This window comes from Condylura cristata, unplaced genomic scaffold (genome assembly GCF_000260355.1).
Source record: "Condylura cristata isolate star-nosed mole 26May11 unplaced genomic scaffold, ConCri1.0 scaffold00004, whole genome shotgun sequence".
NCBI lineage: Eukaryota > Metazoa > Chordata > Mammalia > Eulipotyphla > Talpidae > Condylura > Condylura cristata.
Window position 1 is genome coordinate 64,262,327 of NW_004567105.1, and position 21,330 is coordinate 64,283,656.

Sequence of the window (21,330 nt, forward strand, 5' to 3'; positions counted from 1 at the left end):
GCGGGCCGTGCGGCTTCGGGAGTGACTGTGGGGCGGCCGGGGGAGTCGGTGAGCGGCGCGGCGGCGCGCCGGGGGTGTAGTGGTTTGCTGTGCGGGGTGCGGGGTTCCGGATCGGCGCGGGACCTGCCTTAGGGGGCGGTGTATACGGCCGGGCCCGGGGCTGCGCGTCCAGCGGAGTGGTCTGAGTCGAGTCCCCACCGAGGCGAGAGCTTGTCTGGATCCGCATCGCTCGGGGCACCCAGGTGGAGAGAGTGGATTTCGGTGCTCTATCACTTCTAATTATGCAAACAAAGGGAACTAATTACAGACAACTAGATGTCGCTGGTGAGTAAGAAAAGTAAAAGTAATTGGAATGTCAAAATATTTTCTTCCTGGCGCGTCCAGGATATTGAAAAATATGCGTAATTAGGCAAACGCCATTGCTTTTATTAATGTTTTCACTAAAAATACTGTGATGAAACAACGTTGTGCCAAAGTATACATGTTTTACCATTCAAAGTGTGTAATGTGGCACTGAGAGTAGTCTGTATTTACATTTTGAAAATTAAATCTTACAGAATGTATTGACATTGGTTAAAATTGGTGCTAGCACTTGATACCAAGGAGGGTAGAATTAAAAGAAATATTTGTTTCTAGTTTCCCTTATACACCTTGCATGAAGGTATAAGTGCTCAACAAGTACATTTGTATGGGAAACGGGAAATTTTTATTTTTAGGGTGATTTTGTTTTCAAAATGGAAAAGGAGTATATAAAATATAGTGTTGAAACAAGGTATAGCTCTAGTCTCTAAAAACCATCTAGTATGTTCTCCTTCCTAAGTTAAAAGTTACCTAGTATGTTCTCCTTCCTAAATTAAAGGCAGTGGTCAGGAGAGAAGCCATCCAGTTGCAGACTGTGGTAATGCAGTCCTGAAAACCCATTAATACTGGTTTGGTTGTTTTGCAAGAACGTGTCAGCAAGTGGTTGTAGCTGTAATTTGATGAAAGAATTTCAGGGAACTTCCAGCTCTTCGCACGCGTGTATCTGTGCTATCCAGGAAGTAGTTGTGAGGCTTCTCTTACATGGTATGTGAATGCTGAAGCTGGGTGAAAAGTTGGGGATTTTTGAAGATAAAGTTCAATATGTGCTCATAAGGGAAAAAGACAGACACATGAAAAATAAGAGCTCTGCTCCATAAAGTTCTCTGGGTTCCTGGTATGCAAGGAGATACTGGTGCCTCAGGATGCTGTGATGCCTGTCAGTTGCTTGAACGTGAAATCACATTTAACTTTAATAATTTTGCAGTTCCTGTAGTTTATTGTTAGAAACAATGTGAAAGAGCTCCTTCAGGTGAATCACTACGTGTTCTCCAAACTTGAATTTTTGAACTTAATCCTTTTCCTTCCTTGAACTTTATCCTCTAATTACCCTTGGTTTTGATAAACTACATAGCACCTAACACTGTCAAGGATGCCATATATTTTATTTCATTGTCTGTCAAAGCAGTGATTTTTGCCTTCTATTTACTGCTGAGACATTCATGCCTGCAATACAACCGTAGGTGCTCCATAAATATTTGTTGATTTCATGAAAGAATGAATCCAAACTGGAGAAAAGATTGAAAGACTTTAATATCCTTGGTTGCCAATTAATCCCTTGGTAGCTAAAATAGGGAATGCTAACAACTCAAACTTCTTTAATCTAAAGCCTTCGTACTTGAGTAATTGCAGACTTAATATTATCCTCTTACGCTCTTTCCCCAACTTGCCAAAAAGTTAGTATCGCCTATCACAGAGGACATTCTCAACCCTAAGACATTTATAGTGGTACAGTACTATTTGAACTGCTGACTTTACTCAGTCATCATTTTTTCACTAATTTCCTTTTTCTGTTTGAGTATCCAGTCTGGAACCCCTCATTCCACTTAGCTGGTGCACCGCCTTAATCTCCGTCAGTCTGAGTCAGGCTCTTCACTTTTCCTTGTTTTTCACGATCTTGATGGTTTTATATTTTTTGAATGTACCTCAATTTGGTTTTGTCAGATGTTCCCCCAGCTTGAATTACTGATGTGTCCCATTACCGATGATATTCATCTTGGTCCCTTGTAAAGTTACTGCCTTTTCCATGTAATTATTAAGTATTTGAAGACAGATTCTTTGAGTCTGTGTCTGGAACTTTCACTCATTAATCAGCAGTCTTTGGTGGATCTTGCCTGCTGTCTTCATAACTGAGTGGTTTAATGGTGACTTTCATTTCTTTATACACTTATTAAGTGAACTTTTTTTGTGAGAAAAAGTTGTACCTTATCCTCCTTTTGTTTCTTCATTCAGTAGGTTATATCATTGAGATAGTGGAGGGTCTTGTCTTTTCCCTGCCCACCCCTGAAATCAAGTGCTTCTTCAGGAGCCTTGGTTCCTTTTATCAGAGAATGGCTTATAGAAACCAGATTTGGGGCACTAGGTTCAAGCTTATTCAATAATTAGTAAATTAGTTTTAAGTTGCTAAATGTACACTGGAAACCGCTTAGTGGCGAGTGACTTAGAAACTCATTTACTTATTAGCAGTGTGTAAAATAAACCTTATATACACTAACATTTGGTAGAATGTTGGAAAAAGAGAATGAGATAATTTATTGAGGATTTTAAAAAGGAAAACAGAACTGTACACTGCATATGAGATGAAGAAGCAAAAGAAGAAAACCTTGAAAAATATCCACATGATTGCTGGGGATTTTCCCAGTTCTTTCCAAGGCCATTACCATTGTGGGGATGAAACTGAGTTCAGATAGGAGGCTCCAGGAGACAAGGCCTGCTTTAGCTCAGGTTGCCGCCCAACCCCAAGGCCTCCCATTTATTAGCAAGTTAGTAAATGAAGCTTTTCTTCTGTCTTCAAAAGCTAGTTGGGACCTGAGAGGAATGCTGAGCCCTGGGATACAAGCCTTTGACTGGGCAGGTTCAGCTCACTGGCCTGAAGCTCTGCTCTGGTTCTTTCATTAGAACCCAGACGGTTTGATTTTTTTTTTTTTTTTGCCTGTTTGTTTTTAAGATTTATTATTTATACATACAAGAACTGGGGTACAGGCAGAGGTGTTGGGGGAAGGGGTGAGAGGGTTCACCAGAGAGGGAGTGGTGAGGGGAACAGGCAGATGGACTGAAACACGCTGCTTGGGGGAGTAGTGGGTGAGACAGGAGAGGTCTGCTGTGCCATGTGGGTCACTGCCCTGATGGGGATCTAACTCAAGTTGCAGTGGCTGTGGAGAGCTTCGAAGTGCTGAGACTTAACCCCTTGCGCCACCAGGGTCTTTAGGTTTCTCTGTTGCATTGATTGCAGAGGCTGGGCTAGCCCTTTCTTTGACTGAAGGCCTGGGCTCCTTCACCAACAGGTGCCCTCATTTTTGTTTGTGGGTGCTCTCTGCCGCTTTGCAAATGCCGCACTGACCTCTTTGGACATTTCCGCAGTGACTTCTTCAGAACATGCCGGCTTGGAGGCTTTCCTCAGTGGTGATTTCACTGTGGGTCTGTCAGCTTGCTGAGGTAGGGCAGGGTTGTTTGTACTTACTGCTGGTGCTTTTCCTTGAGAGTTCCCTCTGCACTCAAGTTTGCTGGCTTTGGCCTCACTGCCATGTTTCTCTTCACCCCGAGAGCGTTCTAGTCCTCCCCTGCCTGAGTTTTGCCTCTGTTCGCCAGTCAGTTTGCAGGTGCAGCTGTGCCAGTCTCTCCCCACAGCCTGCACCCACCGGGCAGTTGTTTCTGTGTCCTGTCTGTGCTGCTGGGGCTCAGCCAGGCTGGTGCGTGCCCCTATGCCCTGAAGCACCCCGTCCTCCTCAGTCTCCCTGCGTTGTTTTGTCTTCCAGGCTCTTTTCCAGGCTTTCAGTTCCTTACTGGATCACGCCTCTCATTTTCCTGCTTCTGTTTTGTCTGAGCCCCTATCCTTACCCTGTCCCCCTTTCCAGGCTTCATTCTCTGTTGGAGCTCTGGCAGCCATGGGCTTTATTTCCCTGTCAGAGCTCCCACAGCCTCCTCAGCATGTCCCAACCCTGATGCAGCCTCAGCTGCCTCTGCATGGCCCTGGGGCAGGAGGCAGTGTCTTCCTTCAGCTGCATGAGGCACACCTTCTGCTCTGCTGTTCACAGCCACACTCTTGACAGTGTTGGGTGGGCTTGTGAGTCGAGGGACACTGAATAGGTGTTGGTTTCTAGGGGAGGCGGGATGTGAGGGTTCTGGCTTCATGCGGTGGCCGAAGGTAGTGATTTCTTCAAATTTGCTGAACAGTGGGGAGAGGTGGCAGGTGCCCGTTTCTGGGGCTGAGGGCTCTGAGCTGTGACTTGTGCGAGGGAATGACCATTCTGCAACAGGTGCCCGTGCTCTGTTTGAAACACCTCCCTTTTTTTCTTTCGCATTGTTATATCTGGACAGCATTTTGCCCTTCTTGTTCTCTGTCTCACGTGCAAGTTTTTGCCTTACATTGTTTTCACAGAGCAGTCAGTCTTTCTTGCATATTTGGTTCCTGACGTTGGCTAAAACAGAACTGAAGTACCTGGTCTTCTTTTTCCTTTTGTATTTTAAGCTGCATCTACCCCCAAGTGTGTGCTGCTTCTGCTCCACATCTACCCCTCCCCTTTGGGGAGCTGCTCCTCATTTGACTTGTTTTTAAGGAGAATTATTTATCACTTTGCTGATTATAAAAGTAATATGTAACAATGTAGGAACATAGATAAATAGAAAGGGAAAGCCCTGTCATTCCTCCTGCCAGAGGAGATAATGCTTTAGAGAGGAAAATAATTATGCTGATACTTCGGGTCTAATACAGTCTTTCTAACTGTTGTGTGGTATTTGATTCTATGAGCTGTTACACTTTTAGTTAGCTTCATTGATGGGCAAGTAGGTTATTTTCCATATTGCATTATAGTAAACACCTGTGTAAATGTCTATATACGTGCAAATATTTTTCTGGGGAGATTCTTAGAAGTGAAATTCCTAGGGCAGAAGTAACAAGATCTTTTAGTTTTACTCATGTGTTCTTTGCTGTGTATCTAAAGATGATCTGAACTAACAGAATCTAACTGCGCCATCATTTTCACATTCCTCCTGAAAAATAATATTGGTTATTTCAGTCTCTTGCCAGTGACATCTGATGTTCCAGCAAATGGCCTCACCACTGAAATGCTGAAAAGATACTCCTGAAGTCCCAGCAACAACACACCTGACACAGACTGGTTTGCCCTCAGCTGGGTATTCCCAGGCGTGATGACGCCAGGCAGGTGGTATGCTGTCCGTCCAGCTCAGGCCCAGGCTTCAAGGGAACGAGGGCGCCTTCAGATGGTAAAGAAGGAAGAAGACGACGAAGGGTACATCACAGTACAGCTTGCCAGGCCGCAAACACTCAATCGTCCTGGCCAGGAGCTTTTCCGCCAGCTCTTTCGACAGCTTCGTTATCATGAGTCTTCTGGGCCCTTAGAGACTCTCAGCCGGCTCGAGGAGCTCTGCCGCTGGTGGCTGAGGCCTGATGTTCTTTCCAAGGCCCAGATTCTGGAGCTGCTGGTGCTCGAGCAGTTCCTGAGCATTCTTCCAGGGGAGCTCCGGACCTGGGTGCAGCTGCATCACCCTGAGAATGGTGGGGAGGCCGTGGCCCTCCTGGAGGAGTTAAAATGGGACCATGATGGGACAGCATGGACGGTGAGTGTGAGCAGGCGTGCAGGACACAGTGACTGCTGCTGCAGGGATCCAGCTTGTCTGGGTTTGGGTGCCTCTGAACCCTCAACATTGAGCAATGTAGGAGATAAGAACCCTCAACATTGAGCAATGTAGGAGATATCTTCCTTTCTCAATCCCATGGTACCTGAGAACTAGACTCCAGGCCAAGAACTCTAGCCAGCAGGCCTCTCCATCTTCCCAAAGGAATATCTAACCCTGGAAGACGGTCAGCAAGTATCCATAAGTGAATAGTACTGAGGTTTTGATCCAGTGACTTACTGTATAAAAAGTCTATCTCTACATAATATCTCATTTGACTTGCTTGATTTGCTCTATGCGGGTGATATCTTTCTTGCAAGGTGCGGGAGGGTTAGAGTCAGGACTCATGACTTCTGAGCACATGAAGGGCTTATAAGAGCAGTCTACATGCACCGTACTGCTTCTTCCTCAATACGCTTTTGAGGATTGGTTCTGTGCTGGGAAGAAAGGGAGAATAGAGCTGATGGAGAGCTCAGGGCTACAAAATTGGAAGGCCTCAACTTGGATTTCATTCCACAGCCGCAGTATCTTTGCCCACTTTTCAGAGTGTCAGTTTATTGGAAAGAAAATGCAAAAATGATCTAACAGTGAGAATTCGTTCATAGTACCAGAGTGCTTACCAGGCTCTTAGTGCTGAAACATTAATGTTGGTGGAGCAGCAGGTCATTTGAAGTGCCCTCTTCTGGCCGCTCCGCCCATGCAGGGGAATTTCTCAGTGCTTTCTGTATCTGAAGTTTCTTTAAATGTGCATTTATCATTTTTGTAGATGTTAATATTGTTATTTCTATAAAAATATGTATAACTATACATATATGACTCATGTAAGAGGAATATTACTTTTAAGATTTTTGAGATACTTTTGACATACCCCAAAATTTAATGTACACATTCAAAAATTTATTACAGTAATTCAATCAAATAGTAGTTCAATCTGAATATGGTATTCAGCAGTAAAGGGTAATAAATCAACATAAGGAGTGACTATTTATAAAGAAAATCTCTTTGCTTAATATTGGGTACTAATTTTTAAATGTCTTAAAGAGCACTCATCAACTTAAACCAAAATGATGGGATGTTCAGAATAATCTAAACATAATGATCAGAAAGAGCCTGCTTCTCTTTTCTTTCTGTTTGTCTGTCAGTAGGGTAGCTCTGTATCAGCTATTTAATCATCTCAGGCTAAGCTTTGTCCCTGTAAGTACAGGGAATAAGTTGGTCACAGGTCCAGAAAAATGTGAGGTTCATTAATTGTAGCTTCTTTTCCTTACAGCAGAGCAGAACTATTTGAAGTCTCAGGGCAAATAGCCCTTCTTCGGGCTCTGCTTAGATGGGCCCTGCCATTTTTTGTACCTGAGACTTTTTCTCTTCAGGTGCCATGACTGACTCCAATTCTCATTGCCGCGCTAGTCAGGTTTTATACTGGGAGCCTCTTTGGTATTACTTTTTGATGTCGTTGAGCAGTTCCTGATAGATGATAGACATTATCCAAGTGCCTCTGTTATGAACCACTGTGTCTATTCTCAGGGATGAATTTTATCTCTCATTTCTAAGTTCCAGGCCAGGGGTGGGGGCTGAGGGCAGAGGGCAAAGTGGACATGTCGCTGCACTTGAGGCCTGGCCGCAGTGGGGAGTGCCTTGCCAGGTACAGGTTGAGCTGGGAGCTCTCCATTAGTCTCTCCTGTGGCTCATGCTAGAGCCCAGGAATATTAAGTGGTCAGAGACAACTTCTCCCATTTCTTTTCCACTCTGCGTGTAGGCAGTAAAGGGACTGGCTCCCCTTTCCTGTGCCTCAGCCTGTCAGGTTGGCCATCTTCTTCCCAGAGTTTGCTTTCTGATGCCCGTGTGGCTCCTCTCACAACGTTTTCTTCTCCCCAGGACCCAGCCCCCACCCAGAACCCAGATGTGCACTGGATGGGTACAAGAGCCCTGCAAGCCACACAGATATGGACCCGTGCTTCACCTCTCAGGAGCAGCTCTGCTCTGGGGGACCACCTGGAGCCTCCCTCTGAAATAGGAAAACATGACTTCCTGGCTGGGCAATCCGGTACTTGCTGTCTGGCCCTAAGGCCCCAGCCTTATGCCACAATGCCTGAATTCCATTATGTCATCTTTTCACCATCTGTCCTCTCATGAGAATTTCATTTTGTCTGGCCCTCAGCTCTTTATCCTTTCTACCCCTCCTGCGATCCATGTCTGACTAGTCCCTCTTCCCATTGCACACTCCCAGACCCCGACAGACGGAAAAATGTGAAATGGTATTTAACACTTGTCCAGACCTGCCTGTGGGTCCAGATTCCTCTGTGTGTGGGGAGAGTGGGTTTCTCAGTGGGGTACACTCCCTAGCTCTTTCTTCTCTTTCAGGTTCTCCTGCTGCCCAGCCTGCCCTTCCCCAGAGAGAGGGGTGCCCAGGAGACCAGGTAACAGCCCAGCCTCAGGTGAGCCACAGGACTTTCAGTCCTTCCTGATATTCCAGTGCTGCTTCTGTGGAGTAACTGTAGCTTTCCCTCATTCTGGGCCTCTGTCGAGTGACCTCACATCCAGAGACCCATGTCCCAGACAGCAGACTGTTCCCCTTGAGCCCAGAGCGCTTTTCCTAGGTGAGGGTCCTCTCTTTCGCCCTTGTTAGCTCTCTGCGTACTCACTCAGGCAGCCCCATTTCTTTGCCCCCTTTTGAAAGCTGGGACATGTCAGTGGGCTTTAGGGCATAGGACTGTGTCATTTCAGGAGGCCCTGACTTTTAAGGATGTGGAGGTGACCTTCTCCCAGGATGAGTGGGGATGGCTGCACCCTGCTCAGAGGAACTTGTACAGGGATGTAATGCTGGAGAATCACAGGAATGTGGCTTCGCTGGGTAAGGCATCCATAGGCCCTTGCTTTACACCCTTACTCCTGCCTTCCTGGTTTCATTATGATGCCTAGAAAGTACGCTGACCTGGGTTTGGTAATTACCAGTCTGATTACTTAATCAATCATCTCAGTTTCCTCTCTTGAAAAAAAGGGGGATTATGATGCCTGCATGCTGGGTTGATCCAAGGTTTTAGGGCATAGGTTCCAAGGTTTACGGTAATATAGGTCAGTTCCATTCACTTTGACATTCAGAAAATGGTGGCTGACTTAAATGATTAAGTTGTCATGCGACTCCCATTTCCATAGAATCCTTTTGGCTGTGACTTGACTCAGCCTCCTAGTCTCTGCTCAGGGCTGTCAGAAATGGCTGTCTAGGCCCTAGCCTTCTCCACTTCCCCACAAGGTTTTCCCTCCTTCTGCCAGTACCTCAGGCCTGAGAGGGTCCCAGAGAGTTGGTTTTTATTGTTCATCTACCTTCCCAACCTATCTATGTCTTTCTGTTCTGCAGTAGGGCCATTCACCAAACCTGCTCTGATCTCCTGGTTGGAGGCAAGGGAGCCATGGGGCCTGAATATCCAGGTCACTCAGCCCAAGAGTGCCCCAGCCGCTGCCCCTACAGGTGAGTTCCGGAGAACCTGCCAGGTTCCTCTCTTGATTCTACTCTTCTCTTCCCTTGTCTCTTATACCTAGTAAATCATGGGGACCTATGATTGTTTGCTAAAAGGAAGATTTTTCATACTATTTTTAAAAAAGATATATTTATTTATGCATAAGAACTAGGGTACAGGCCAGAGGTGCAGGGGCAGTGAGAGGATTCACCAGAGACATAGCGGGGAGCAAAACAGGCAGATCGATGAAACACACTGCTGAGGGGAGCAGTGGGCAGGTCAGGAGAGGTCTGCTGCGCCATGTGGGTCACCTCCCTGGCCGGGATTGAACTTGTGGCAGAAGCGGCTGTGGCTAGCTTAACAGTGCTACACTTTAACCTGTTGCACCACCAGGGAGGGCCCCAATCTTTAACATTATTTTTAAGAAGTGCTGGGCCCCTGGACTTCTTCCCTGCAGCTGACCTACTAGACATTCATTCTGGCTCTGCCCTTTCCCCAGTAACCTCCTCAGTAACAGTTTTTACAACTTTCATTATTCATCTCTTTTCTGTTCATTGATACTTCTCTTCAGCTCTGTGCTACACTCCACTAGACCTTGTCTGCCCTTTCCTACTCTTGGGAGCTCTGGCCCCACAGCTGCTTCTCTTTGGACCTTCTTTGGACTTTCCCTGTGCAACAGCCTGATCTGCAGACCTGTCAGCCAGGCCTTCCTTGGAAACTACTCTCCACACAGGGGCCCCCTCTTGCGCTCTTACGCCATGATCCACTCCCCTTTCTTGCTATTTACCCTCCCTTACCCTTTTTAATTTTCAGCTAGATATGGTCTCTGCATGTTTACGTGTACACCCATCTGCTATCTCCTGCCGCTTTCCCTGGCATCAGGGACACTCTTCCATGTTTTGACTTACTCCTGACTATTTTGTAAAGGCATTGGCAGTCAGATAAAGTCCTTGCCACCTAAGGTAGGAGAACTGTGAGGACTACAGAGAGGAGAAGCCAGATACTGTACAAAAATGAACAATGTAAAAAATAAATAAATTTAATTGTATAAAAATGTAGAAATGGGGGAAAAAAAACTACCACCTCAATTCTTGGCATTGTTGTGTCCTTTGGTACATTCTTCAGTTCCAAGTATGGGAAAGGAATATAATTGCTTTTGTCTTATTTTGTGTCAGGAGGTGAGCTCCAGATTACAACCAACAAGTTCATCCTAAAACATGAACCTTCGGAAGTAGCAGAAACCTCAGCAGTGCCATCAGGCTGTCATGCAACAAATGTTTCTGAGGGAGAATCTTTTCAACAGAAGAATGTGTTAAAGGAACAATGTGAAAACCCCTTAAAGCTGAGAGTTAAGAAAGAAGAGACCAATTTTAGTCATAAAACAGAAGAGTCTCAATCAGAAAAAAGTAATTATCTTAACCTAAAACATGTTGTGTATTTGAGAGTTCCCAGAAGAAAGCACTCCCTTAAACATGGCCACGGCAGGCACTTCAGAGGGAATTCATTCCACTACGAATACAAGGAGTTTGGGAAAGGGCTTAGACACCTGATGGGCAGGTTTAACCTGTATCCGAGAATTCATGCTGGACTGAAAGGGAATGTAAAGGATGTGTGTGGGAAAAACCCCAGCCTTAGCGCTCATCCTCAGCCTGGGCAGGCTCTTCACGTGGTGGGAACATCATACAGGTGCAGTGACTGTGGAAGGACCTTCAGTTGTAGCTCCCACCTCGCGTGTCACCGGAGACTTCACTCTCCCGAGAAACCATTTAAATGTAGGGTATGTGGGAAAGCTTTCAGATGGAGCTCAAACTGTGTGCGACATGAGAAAATTCACACTGGAGTGAAACCCTACAAATGCAATTTATGTGACAAAGCTTTCCAGCGCATGTCTGCCTACCGTATGCACCAGGAAACGCACACTAAGCAGACGTTTCTGGAACCGAATCAGTGTGAGGATTCTCTTCCCTATGACTCAAAGTTTGATCATTTCAGAGACCAAACTGAGGAGAAACCCTTTGACTGCAGCCAGTGTAGAAAATCCTTTCACTGTAAATCATATATTCTAGAACATCAAAGGATTCACACCCAGGAGAAACCCTATAAATGTATCAGGTGTAGAAAAACCTTTAGGTGGAGGTCAAACTTCACTCGTCATATGAGAATGCATCATGAGGAAAAGTTCTATGACCAGGACAAATGTAGAGAAGATGTTAAACAGACCCCTCCATGCAGCGTGTCCCAGAATGTGCCCACTGTGGAGAGAGCTTTTCTCTGCCAGCAGTGTGGGAAAACTTTCATTAGGAAGAAATCGCTCATTAATCACCAGAGAATCCACACAGGCAGGAAACCATACCAATGTGGCGAATGTGCGAAAGAGTTTACCCAGAGGGCAGCCTTTATTGTTCATAAGAAGCAGCATGCTGCTACAGGAAAACCTGCGGATGGGCCATCTTTTAGTCAAGACAGAACATTGCAAATTCCCCAGAGTGGTCACACAGCAGAGGAACCCTATACATGTAGCCAGTGTGGCAAAGCTTTCCGCAATCACTCATTTCTTCTTATCCATCAAAGAATTCACACCAGAGAGAAGCCTTACAAGTGCAGGGAATGTGGGAAAGCTTTCAGGTGGAGCTCTAACCTCTCCCGCCATCAGCGGATTCACTCTTTCAAAAATCGGTATGAATGTCATGGGAGTGGAAACATTTCAAATCTGCAGCCACAAATCATGTCTGATGGAAAACCTTTCTGGTGCCAAGAATGTGGGAAGTCCTTTACACGTAAAAGGTCTCTCTTAGATCACAAGGGAATCCACAGTGGAGAGAAGCGCTATAAATGTAACCTGTGTGGGAAATCTTACGATAGAAATTATCGCCTTGTTAATCATCAGAGAATCCACACCAAAGAGAGACCTTTTAAATGTCAGTTGTGTGGGAAAGATTTCATTGCAAGGCATACCCTCAGTATTCATCAGAGAAAACATGCCAGAGTCACACAGTCCGACTGCAGCCTGGCTGGGTTATCTTCCTCCCAGGACACAGGAATGAATTTACAGGAATTAAAACCGAGTGCAGAGAAGCGTGTTGAAGATTGTAAGGAAACTTGTGACCAGAGCTCCAGGCTCACTGGACTCCAGAATGTGCCTGTTGGGGAAAAGTGCCACAAATGTAGCACATGTGGGAAGACGTTTAGTAAGAGCTCACAACTGATTAGCCACAAGAGATTTCATACTCGAGAGAGGCCCTTCAAGTGCAGAGAGTGTGGGAAGACCTTCAGGTGGTCTTCAAATTTGGCTCGGCATATGAAAAACCATATTAGAGATTAGCCTGGGGCCTGGCTATGGCGGGAGAAGGATCCCTAGCCACTTGCTGAAGAACAGGGACCTTCACAAAGGTCTCTGTTTTGAAAGCTAGTGGCAGAGAATGTTGAGAGGCTTCCCAAACTCAGGGTGCCCCCCATTCTACCCAGTGGGAAGTGAGATCTAGGAAAGAGCAGCAACCTGTTCTTTGGGGCCCTCCAGGAATGGCCTTGGCACAAAGGCCTGGGCTCCCAGCCTCGACTCCAAGAAAGAGACCAATACCCTTGTGGTTTGACAAAATGCCTGTGGCATGGTGGACTGTGACCTCCGGGAAGAGCCAGTGGGTCCTAAATTTCTCTTGAGTGCTTTTTCTGTTTGTTCTTGGAAACAATGGCAGCAAAACAGTAGAATGGACTCCTGTTTACCTAGACACCTCTTGGGAAGTATGACTGTGGCTTAAGCCTACACGGCTGGTTTTTGATAGCTGCCATGATCACAGCTTGCTGTCCTCCGCTTGCTGTTGACACGAGTGTTGGTCTCTACCACCCAGCGGATGGCGCTCTACAGGGGCCTCATCACCATCTTCTGACAGGTGTCCATGGCAGCAGTTTAACAGAAATGTGTGGCACACCTCTTGAATGCCAGGCACTGTGTGTGTGCCAGAAAACTAGCAGTGACTGGAATAGACAAAACCCTGCTGGCTTGGATCTTTACAGATGATAAGCAAATGAGCTATCCAGTGTTTTGGGTGGTGATGTGTGTTGTGGACTTAGGACAGAAGAGTGAGAGGGAGTGTTGGATTGAGAGGTAGATTGTGATTTTAAATAGGCTGGTCAGGGAGTGCCTCCACTGAGGTGAAGTTTGAGCAAAGGCCTGAAGAAGGTCAGGGTGCCCCTGGGCCTCCAGATTCAGGCAAGGAGTGGAGACTGGCCTGGTGTCCTTTGGAAATGGCAAAGAGAACCCAGAGCTGGGGTGGAGGAGCCAGCTGGAAGAGGGGCCCAGAGTGCTGTAGGAGCAGCATTATGAGTCCTCCCTGGGACATGGACTGCTTCCAAAGGAGGGAACTTGGGTTGGCTTTAACTTGAGGTGTAATGTTGCATCTTACAGGCTTAACCAGAGGTGCAGAAACCCAGTCAAATCACATAGTGAAAGACTTCTATGCCCTTGTCCCTGCTGCCTGTGTCCATGAACAGGACGCTCTCCCCACCCCCACATCTGAATTTCATGTGTGACCTCTCGCCTTCAGCAGTTGTGAGTGGGGGCACGCTCATGGAAGACACCATTTCTTGTCATCAGAAGAAACCAAACCCTGGAATATCCTTTCAATAGAGTCGTGATAGGGGATAACCTTACCCATTCTGGCTTTGTGTTCTGGAAGACTTGGTCGTCTTGACTCTGCACCCCTTTTGCTTTCCTATAGCAGTAGTTGCTCACAGCCTGGAATTGTGTCCTGTCATTGGTACTGTTTCTAAAAGAGGTTGGACAGGGCCCAGGGTCATAGGAATGTCCTTGGAGTCATCAGTCTTGGCTCGGTCCGCTGTGCCTTTCCTTAGCAGGATGTCCTTGGTGAGGTATTGAGCCCTGCATCTCTTTTCGTGTAAGATTAATTTACTGTGCTGCCTGACTGGGCTTGGTGAATGAGGGCCTGGCTGGCAAAGATTTTTGATTACTTGGCTAATCTCTAGCACCAGGACCAGAGCCCCCACGGAACTTGTACTCGCAGGTCGTTGGTGCTCCAAGTGTGGATGTCCCCCTTGCCTGTCTGTATTTTCACTATCCCACTCCTTAGGCCACCTAGCACATCACCGAGTTCCTGCCTCAATAGAGGTGTTTTTCCTGCCATTTTAATAAAATGAGCTGTGCATATTTTTAAACACTCAAGTCAAAAATATAAATTCATAAAGAATAAAAGAAAAATCAAGTGAAATCCCTCTATACTGAGGTAAACGGTTAGTATTTTGGATTGCACTGATGCAGCCTGTTCAATAACCTGAGTTTTTAACTAATTCTAGCGGTATAAATATGTGATTATGAAATTAATAATAAAAACAAAGGATAAGGAAAGGCGGTTCTTTAGAACTAAAAGTCTGTCTGTATGGGTGTTGGGTTTGACTTAGTTGCCTCTCAATCAAGTCCGTGTTCCTGGACTGACCTGCCTTGTGTGGCCATCTTCACCTGGACTGCCAGAGCCTCTCTTTGTGCTGGCCCAGGACCTCGCTCATCAAGGCCGAGTCTTCCCTGATCATCACCACTCTACGCCCTCCCTGGCTCCAAGGCCTCCCCTGTGCCTCTCAGCTGCTTTGATAGGTGTTGTTTGGGTTTCTCGAGGCCAGGGTGGGGAGCTTATTTATCTGCCAGTGTAGAGGAGGTTTGCACAAGGTTGCCTCTAAGGTAAGTCAGGACTGGAGTTTTGTGAAGGGGCTCTTGAGTGAGATGTTTACTGGAGGCCTCCCACAAGCACACTTCTGCTAGTTAGCATCACAGCTATATGGTTCTGGGGTGTATGGTTCCAGCTGATGCTGTTCGATGGTCTCTGTCACCAGTTGTCATCTCTTACCTCATCCTGCCTGGGCAACTTAAGCCTTCTCCCAACCCTCACCCACTTCATTTTGCTTTGTAGAAGGAACTGAGATTGGGGCTGGGGAGGGCCAGATGGACTGGACCTCCACAGAGAGTAGGGGGTAGCAGTTGGCCTGTTGAGTACAGAGAAGAACATACAGGGGGTATAAACTAAATGCTCCCTCTCACTTTATCAAGTTCCTGGGGAACAGTGGGAACAAACTGCTGTAGGAATGGACGTTGTGTCAACCCCTGTGCCAAGTGTTTTGCAAGATCTTATAAAGTTTTATGTCCTCTACCACCAAGCAGTTCTACTCCTGAAGAACTTTAGAGGAACTCTCTGTGAAGAAGGAAATGTGTTTAAGACTTTTTGCAGTGTTGTTGCGGTATTGTTTAGCTGGCAAAATTGGAAAGAGTCCAAATTCCCATCACCAGAAAAGCAGGTAAAATGGGTTGTTTTGGGGGCCGTTGGAAAGTGAACAGGAAAGACCGAGAGTTACATTTTACATTTGTTTTGACAGACAAAGTGGATGGTGAGCAAGTTGCAGAAGATAAAGCCAATATACCATTTATATAAAGTTAAACAACTGTGGCGGTGGGTGTATTTAAACTTAATTGTGTTTTGTTTTTTTTCTGTAAAATGGAATAGTAGAGCCAGCCTCACAGGATGACGGGTTGGGGAAACAGTTAGTGAAATAGTTAATGAAATATTGCATGTAAAGTGCTTAGAGTAGTAGCTGGCATGTAAGCATTGTTGGCATAAGCAGTGTTGTTACTGTTTTGCATAATATATTTTCAGTGGATTCAAATTACATGAAGTTCAAGTAGACAGTCATGTACTGGGACTCTGTGGAAAGTGATACTCTGCTTTCCCAGGACAGGAGTTGGGGAAATCAGGGCAGGTACACGGAGCCTTCTGTTGTCTTTTATAAAGTTGATGTAGGTGGGTCAGCATGTTGATCTAAACAGGATAGTGTGGTGGGGTCCTTTATAAACTTTGATTAAAATATTTAATAAAAATATTTTTAAGCATGGGCTCTGTCTGACACCTGATGATTTTATAGAAACCCTGGCTCTGTTACGATGTGATATTACTTAGAGTGAGCCGTCAAATCTCTCCAGGTTTCAGGGTTTTTTCCTGCCAAAATGGAGCAACACAAATGGCCGACTGTAAAGAAATAGTTAAAGCAGTCTGGTACTGCTGTGGTGGCACATGGCAAGGCAGTTAAGGGGCGTGTTATCTCTGTTGGCATAATCGCTGAGACAGGTAGGTGTCAGGAAGTTATAAGCCCTATTTCTTTCATTCTAAAAATAAGAGAAACCAGGAGCTCTAAGTACTTCCAAGTTCAAGGGCCTTGGGGAGGAGATGCTTAGTCAGCCGTCCCGCTTCGTTAGGTAGGTGAGGAGAGGTGGTGAGTCAGTGTCAGAGCAGCTACTGCACCTTTTAAACTGATTCAAAAACTGCTAAAAACAGCCAGGAAGTTTTGCATCAGCCAGTGTCTAGTTAGGAGCCAGAAACCATACCAAAAGAATCTATTAAGGATTGCTCTGGATCCCTAAGAAACTAGAAAGACAAAGAATGCCTTGATGTGTGTGTGTGTTGGGGGTGGGGTGGGGTGTGAGTACCTTCCAAGAGGCAGCAACCACCCCAGGACTGGGAATTAGAATAGAGTTGACCTCAGCGTTGATGTTTGAACACAGACAGCTTTCAAACCCTGCCCCTGCCTGTTGTGCCTCTCATCTGGGCAGCTGAAAGCCCCCGCAGCCCTGTCAGCACTCTAAGGGAAGTTGAAGGAAAGCCTGACTTCATTTTGTGTTGGAACCTTCACCCCTAACCACTGTGAAAGCCAGAGTCACTGACTGGCTTCCAGTCAAGGCACACCAGCAGGCTTGGGTGCCTGTCTTCCTCTGCGTCATTTTGTGCATAATAAACTTTGTCGTAACCTTTTGATGTGTGTGATGTCATTAGTCTCAACATCTGAACTGGTGTGAGCTGGTAGTATAGCACTGATGCCGCCCTCCCCGGGCAGGTTACCGAACAGCAGTGTTACTGTCAACAGTAAGCTATTAGTAGTTTAGGGGAATCAAAAGTTACACTCAGGCTTTTGTTTGCATGGGGTGGGAGGAGATGGTGTCCCTAACCCTAGAATCATGCAAGCGTCAACTGTAATGGGCTGCTGTAACATCCTGTGGCTGGGAAGGTGGTCAAAAGAGCTGGGAACTGGGTTCTGACTAGAGTTGTGGAGTTGACAGTGAAAGCAGCTGCTTTGATGAACTCTAAGAGGTGTGGAGAAAGGAAACCCACTAAACGAGTAACTGCAAACTTAAGATAACTTTGCTCAGCAACACGCGGGAGTAGCAGTCTGTCTTCAAGACCTGTCTCTGTTCTGCAGAGGTCACACAGACCCGCTGAATGGGGCCGTGGTTTCAAGTCTTTGTTAGTGGCACTAATCTTGGCATTTTGACAGGATTGGAGTTTTACTTAAGGTTCACTTTTGTGGGTAGAGGTAATTCGGTGGCTTTGTTTTGGCCTTTCCTACCATAGTAGCTTTTACTCCATGGTTAGGGAACAATGGGGATTCTGCAAGTTTCTGAGTATGTTGTGCTCCAATCTGTATTCCAGACTGGGCAATTAATTGTGTGTGGATCCAGGAACCCACAGCTGTAGGAAGCTGACAAAACTATCTAAGGGTATGCTGAAAGCACTGAGAATGATTTGGTGGCCCAAAGGAACCTCTAATTGGGGCACTGAGAAAAAAAAACAAACCAGTTTAGGACTTACTTGATGGCATAAGGGAACACAAACTATTATAGCCACTGTGGCATAAGAGTTCCATCTCCACCAGGGAGCTCACACACATGGCGCGGTAGACCTCTCCCGTCTTGCCCGCTGCTCCCCTCAGCAGTGTACTTATTCAGTCTGTCTGTTCTGCTCCCCACTCTGTCTGGTGAATCCTCTTACCCCACGCACCTCTGGCCTGTACCCCAGTTCTTGTATGCATAAATAAAAGAAAATCTTTGAAAAATTAAACATATTACATGACAGACTACATTAGGGTTCTCCTGAGAAACAGAACCAACACAGGTGAGAGGGTGGGGAGTGCTGTTAGTTGTGGGGGCAGAGCAGCCTAGACCCCAAAGTGCTGGTTTACTTCCAGTCTGAATCAGGCGCAGGAGGCTGATGTCCCTGTCTGAAGTTGGGTATAGCTTTTCTTCCAGTGGCCTTCAGTAGGATGAGGCCCACACACTTGAGGGCCTCTGTGCCTCCCTCTATTGATTATTCAGAAAAACTTTAAGAGACACATCCAGAAATAACGTTCAGGCAAGCACTGAGTTGCACAGTCCCCACAGGTTGAGACAAAATCCTCCATGCCTTGTATTTGGAAAGGAGGGGCCGATGCCACCTGTGTGTGACAAAAGGCTGTTTGGCAAACTGGGCAACTCGCTTCCTTAGGGGACTTTGTTTTAGTATCTAGAGTCACCTTAAACTCTATAGCCAGGGATGGTTTATTCAGATGGCTGTGCAATGGGATGACTTGTCAACGTGCTTGTTTCCCTAACGCCCCTGTGACTTCTGACGTTAAGGTTTTAGCACACTGGAAAGAGCACTGGGAACATCATCAGAAACACAGGTGCTGAGGAGGGAGAAGACACTTAGATTTAGCTGCATAATGGAAGGAGGCAACTTTGAGTTCAAATTGTGTTCAGAAGGCAATTGAAGAAAGCAGACTATTGAGAAAGCAGAATTTGCTTTGTTTTTGTCCCAAGATACCTCTCAAATGAATAGTTTTGTCCAAATCAAAATTCCTTAAAAGTGGTCACTATAGCTGTGACTTTGGGTGAAATGAAGCCAGCTAGAAAACTGCATGGACAATCTCAGCAGAGTGAGGAAAATGTGCAGGAAGCAGGGGCTGGCCTGGAAGCGACAAAGGGAGATAGTCAGACCCCAGGCAACAGAGCTGTGTCCAGGGGATGGTGCGAGTAAGTGCAGAGGTCAAAGGGCAATAATTGCCCATCAGAACTTTGAAATGCATGGCAGACAAAGCCCTCACAGCTTGTTTTTCTAGAGTTAAATGCCAGAAAGGAGGTGGGAACTCTAAGCCTCATAATATTCACAGCCAGTTTTCCAAATCAAGTGGGACACAGTAATGGAATGAATTAATGAAGGTACTGAGAAAAACAGGGGGGCTCACTTGGGGCCGAGATAAGTAGGGAGGGATGAGTGGGGAGAGGGAGGAGAGGGGATAGAGGCTGTCTTGTTCACCTTAGCAATAGCCTTGGGCTAGGAACAGGCAGGTGGCAGGGCCTGGGCAGGCTGAGGCCTGATGCCAATGGAAGAAGCTGCTGGTGGACATCTGGGGCCTGGAGGAGGCCAGGGCTAATGGAGTACTTAGTGGAAATTAAGAATGACCCCACATCAGGTGGGCACAACTGGCGAGGAGGAAAAGTTAGGGAAGCTGGGAGAGTTCAAGAGGGCAGGCCATTCCGTCTACTGTCAGGCTGATGGCCCAACAGCTGTCACTCTTGGCAGCTGCTGGTCTCTGGAGCAGGAGGACCCCAGGCAGGAGCAGCCCAGACGGCGGGGGGGGCAGGTGCAGGATCTCAGCAGAGGCAACCGTGGGGCACAGAGCAGATTCTCATGTAGACAAGGCCATGAAGGGGATGGGTGGGCCAGGGTGAGCCAGATCCTGCTGGTAGGGAGTGGATCTGTGAGAAATTCCCAGCCCATCATTCTGAAAATGTCACCAGAACAGAGGAGGACTGGTCCCCTGCATGTATGTGTCTGGGTCCCAAAGAAACATGTTTGCTTATGTACAAACAGAAGCTGTTTGTAGGTCGTTTGATGAGACTGGTGGAAGCCAGGAGCTGTGGGGAGGGGAAGAGCAGCTGCCAGGGACCCCCCTGGTTTGGGGACATGATGGGAGGGGCGTTGAGGGGGAAGTATGTGTGTGACTGCTGGAGAGTGTGAGGTCACCAGGCGGAACCTAGGCTAGGGCAGGGTGGGAAGCCCTTTACACAACAAAGGTTAAGTTGCTAGGAGCCCCAGAACCTTCTAAGGCGCCTTCTCTGAAGCTCCCTCCCACAGACTCCTCCACCTCAGACTTTTGGACAGGTGAGCTTCAAACCCTTCAAACCTTTCTAGTCCTCAACTCCTGGCTAACCTCTACCTGCTCAACTCACCGATGCCCTTGCTACCAGCTGCCCTGATTCTGGGAATCTGGGCAAGATGTCTGACTTTCCCCTGGCCCGATGGACTAGCTGGGGAGAGTGGGCCACCCTCTCTGCCTGAAGGCGAACTGGGGTTTCATGTAGGATGCAGATGTCAGGAAAGCAGGATGACGTTCTAGGTAGATACCTTGCCATTTCTCAGCGGGGATAGTCACTGTCCATCCTGAAGATGGCAAAACAATTAGCCATTGTGGTAGGAAGGAAACAGGAAGCGCCCACCCCAGCTGAGAGGCCACTGCAAACAAAGATGGGCTTGAGCGTGGGAGGCATCAGCGTTATAGCCCTGCTCTCTCATGGGTGCTGGGAAGGGGTGCACATGTGTACATGTTCCTTTTTGCTGCTGTTACACATGATCACAGATTCACCTGCTTGTGTTACAGGGCACCCCAGTGTGAACTGGGCCACCTGTCTTTGGGGCCTCACCCACGCTTAAAATTCAGCAGGCACACGCAAAAGGGTCAATAATGGGTTTATTTACAAAAGGGGAAAGGAAAAGGAACAAACCAGGGAAAGAGAAAGACACAAGGTAATTAGAATATCTTATGTGCTCGGCTGACTTGGAGCTCTGGTAAACTAACTGATAGCACCCAGTCAGGTGGGAGAGAGAGGGAGAGAGAGGGAGAGAGAGAGAGAGAGGGAGAGAGAGAGAGGGAGAGAGAAGGAGAGAGAGAGAGGGAGAGAGAGAGAGGGGGAGAGTCGGCTATGACAGAGTTGAATTGCATGGAAGATATCAAAGACACATAACTAGCAGGGTCCATGAAACTGCTGGTATTCATGCTTGCACATAGACTCCCTGCCCCACCCCCATGCCCCTGAACTAGATCAGGAAACAAAGTATGCTTCTTAGTTGGTAAAGATAAAACATATTTGAAAAGACAAGAACACCCCAGAAATCATCTGGAGCCTGGGTGAGGCCTGCTTCTGCTCCTGGGCCTGGAGCAGCAGCACGGCAGCTCTCTGCGGGTCCTAGCAAGGGTGGCTTGGAGAAACCAGGTCTGGTGGCTCCCTGTGACCCTGACTGTGTAGGTGGAGTCCTCTACCCCACTCTTCACATCTGTTAGATGCACCTGTGTTGCCTCG

The 21,330-nt window shown here is 46.9% G+C and overlaps 1 protein-coding gene across 1 annotated transcript; it reads left to right on the top strand.

Moving 5' to 3' along the window:
- Positions 1–126: 126 nt before the first annotated feature.
- ZNF445 (zinc finger protein 445) lies at positions 127–16,958 on the top strand. The gene is made up of 7 exons (XM_012735179.1): positions 127–324; positions 5,094–5,655; positions 7,588–7,756; positions 8,074–8,147; positions 8,437–8,563; positions 9,068–9,178; positions 10,343–16,958. The coding sequence occupies exons 2-7, from the start codon at positions 5,227–5,229 to the stop codon at positions 12,487–12,489; spliced, it is 3,057 nt and encodes a 1,018-aa protein (XP_012590633.1). The 5' UTR covers positions 127–324; positions 5,094–5,226; the 3' UTR covers positions 12,490–16,958.
- Positions 16,959–21,330: the final 4,372 nt, after the last annotated feature.

What these genes read in the sequence shown, in the direction of transcription:
- ZNF445 (XM_012735179.1), top strand. Translation starts at nt 5,227, where the DNA reads ATGACGCCAGGCAGGTGGTATGCTGTCCGTCCAGCTCAGGCCCAGGCT. An exon ending in ATGATGGGACAGCATGGACG is followed by an intron (nt 5,656 to 7,587) that starts GTGAGTGTGAGC and finishes TCTTCTCCCCAG; the next exon opens with GACCCAGCCCCCACCCAGAA. An exon ending in CCCAGCCGCTGCCCCTACAG is followed by an intron (nt 9,179 to 10,342) that starts GTGAGTTCCGGA and finishes ATTTTGTGTCAG; the next exon opens with GAGGTGAGCTCCAGATTACA.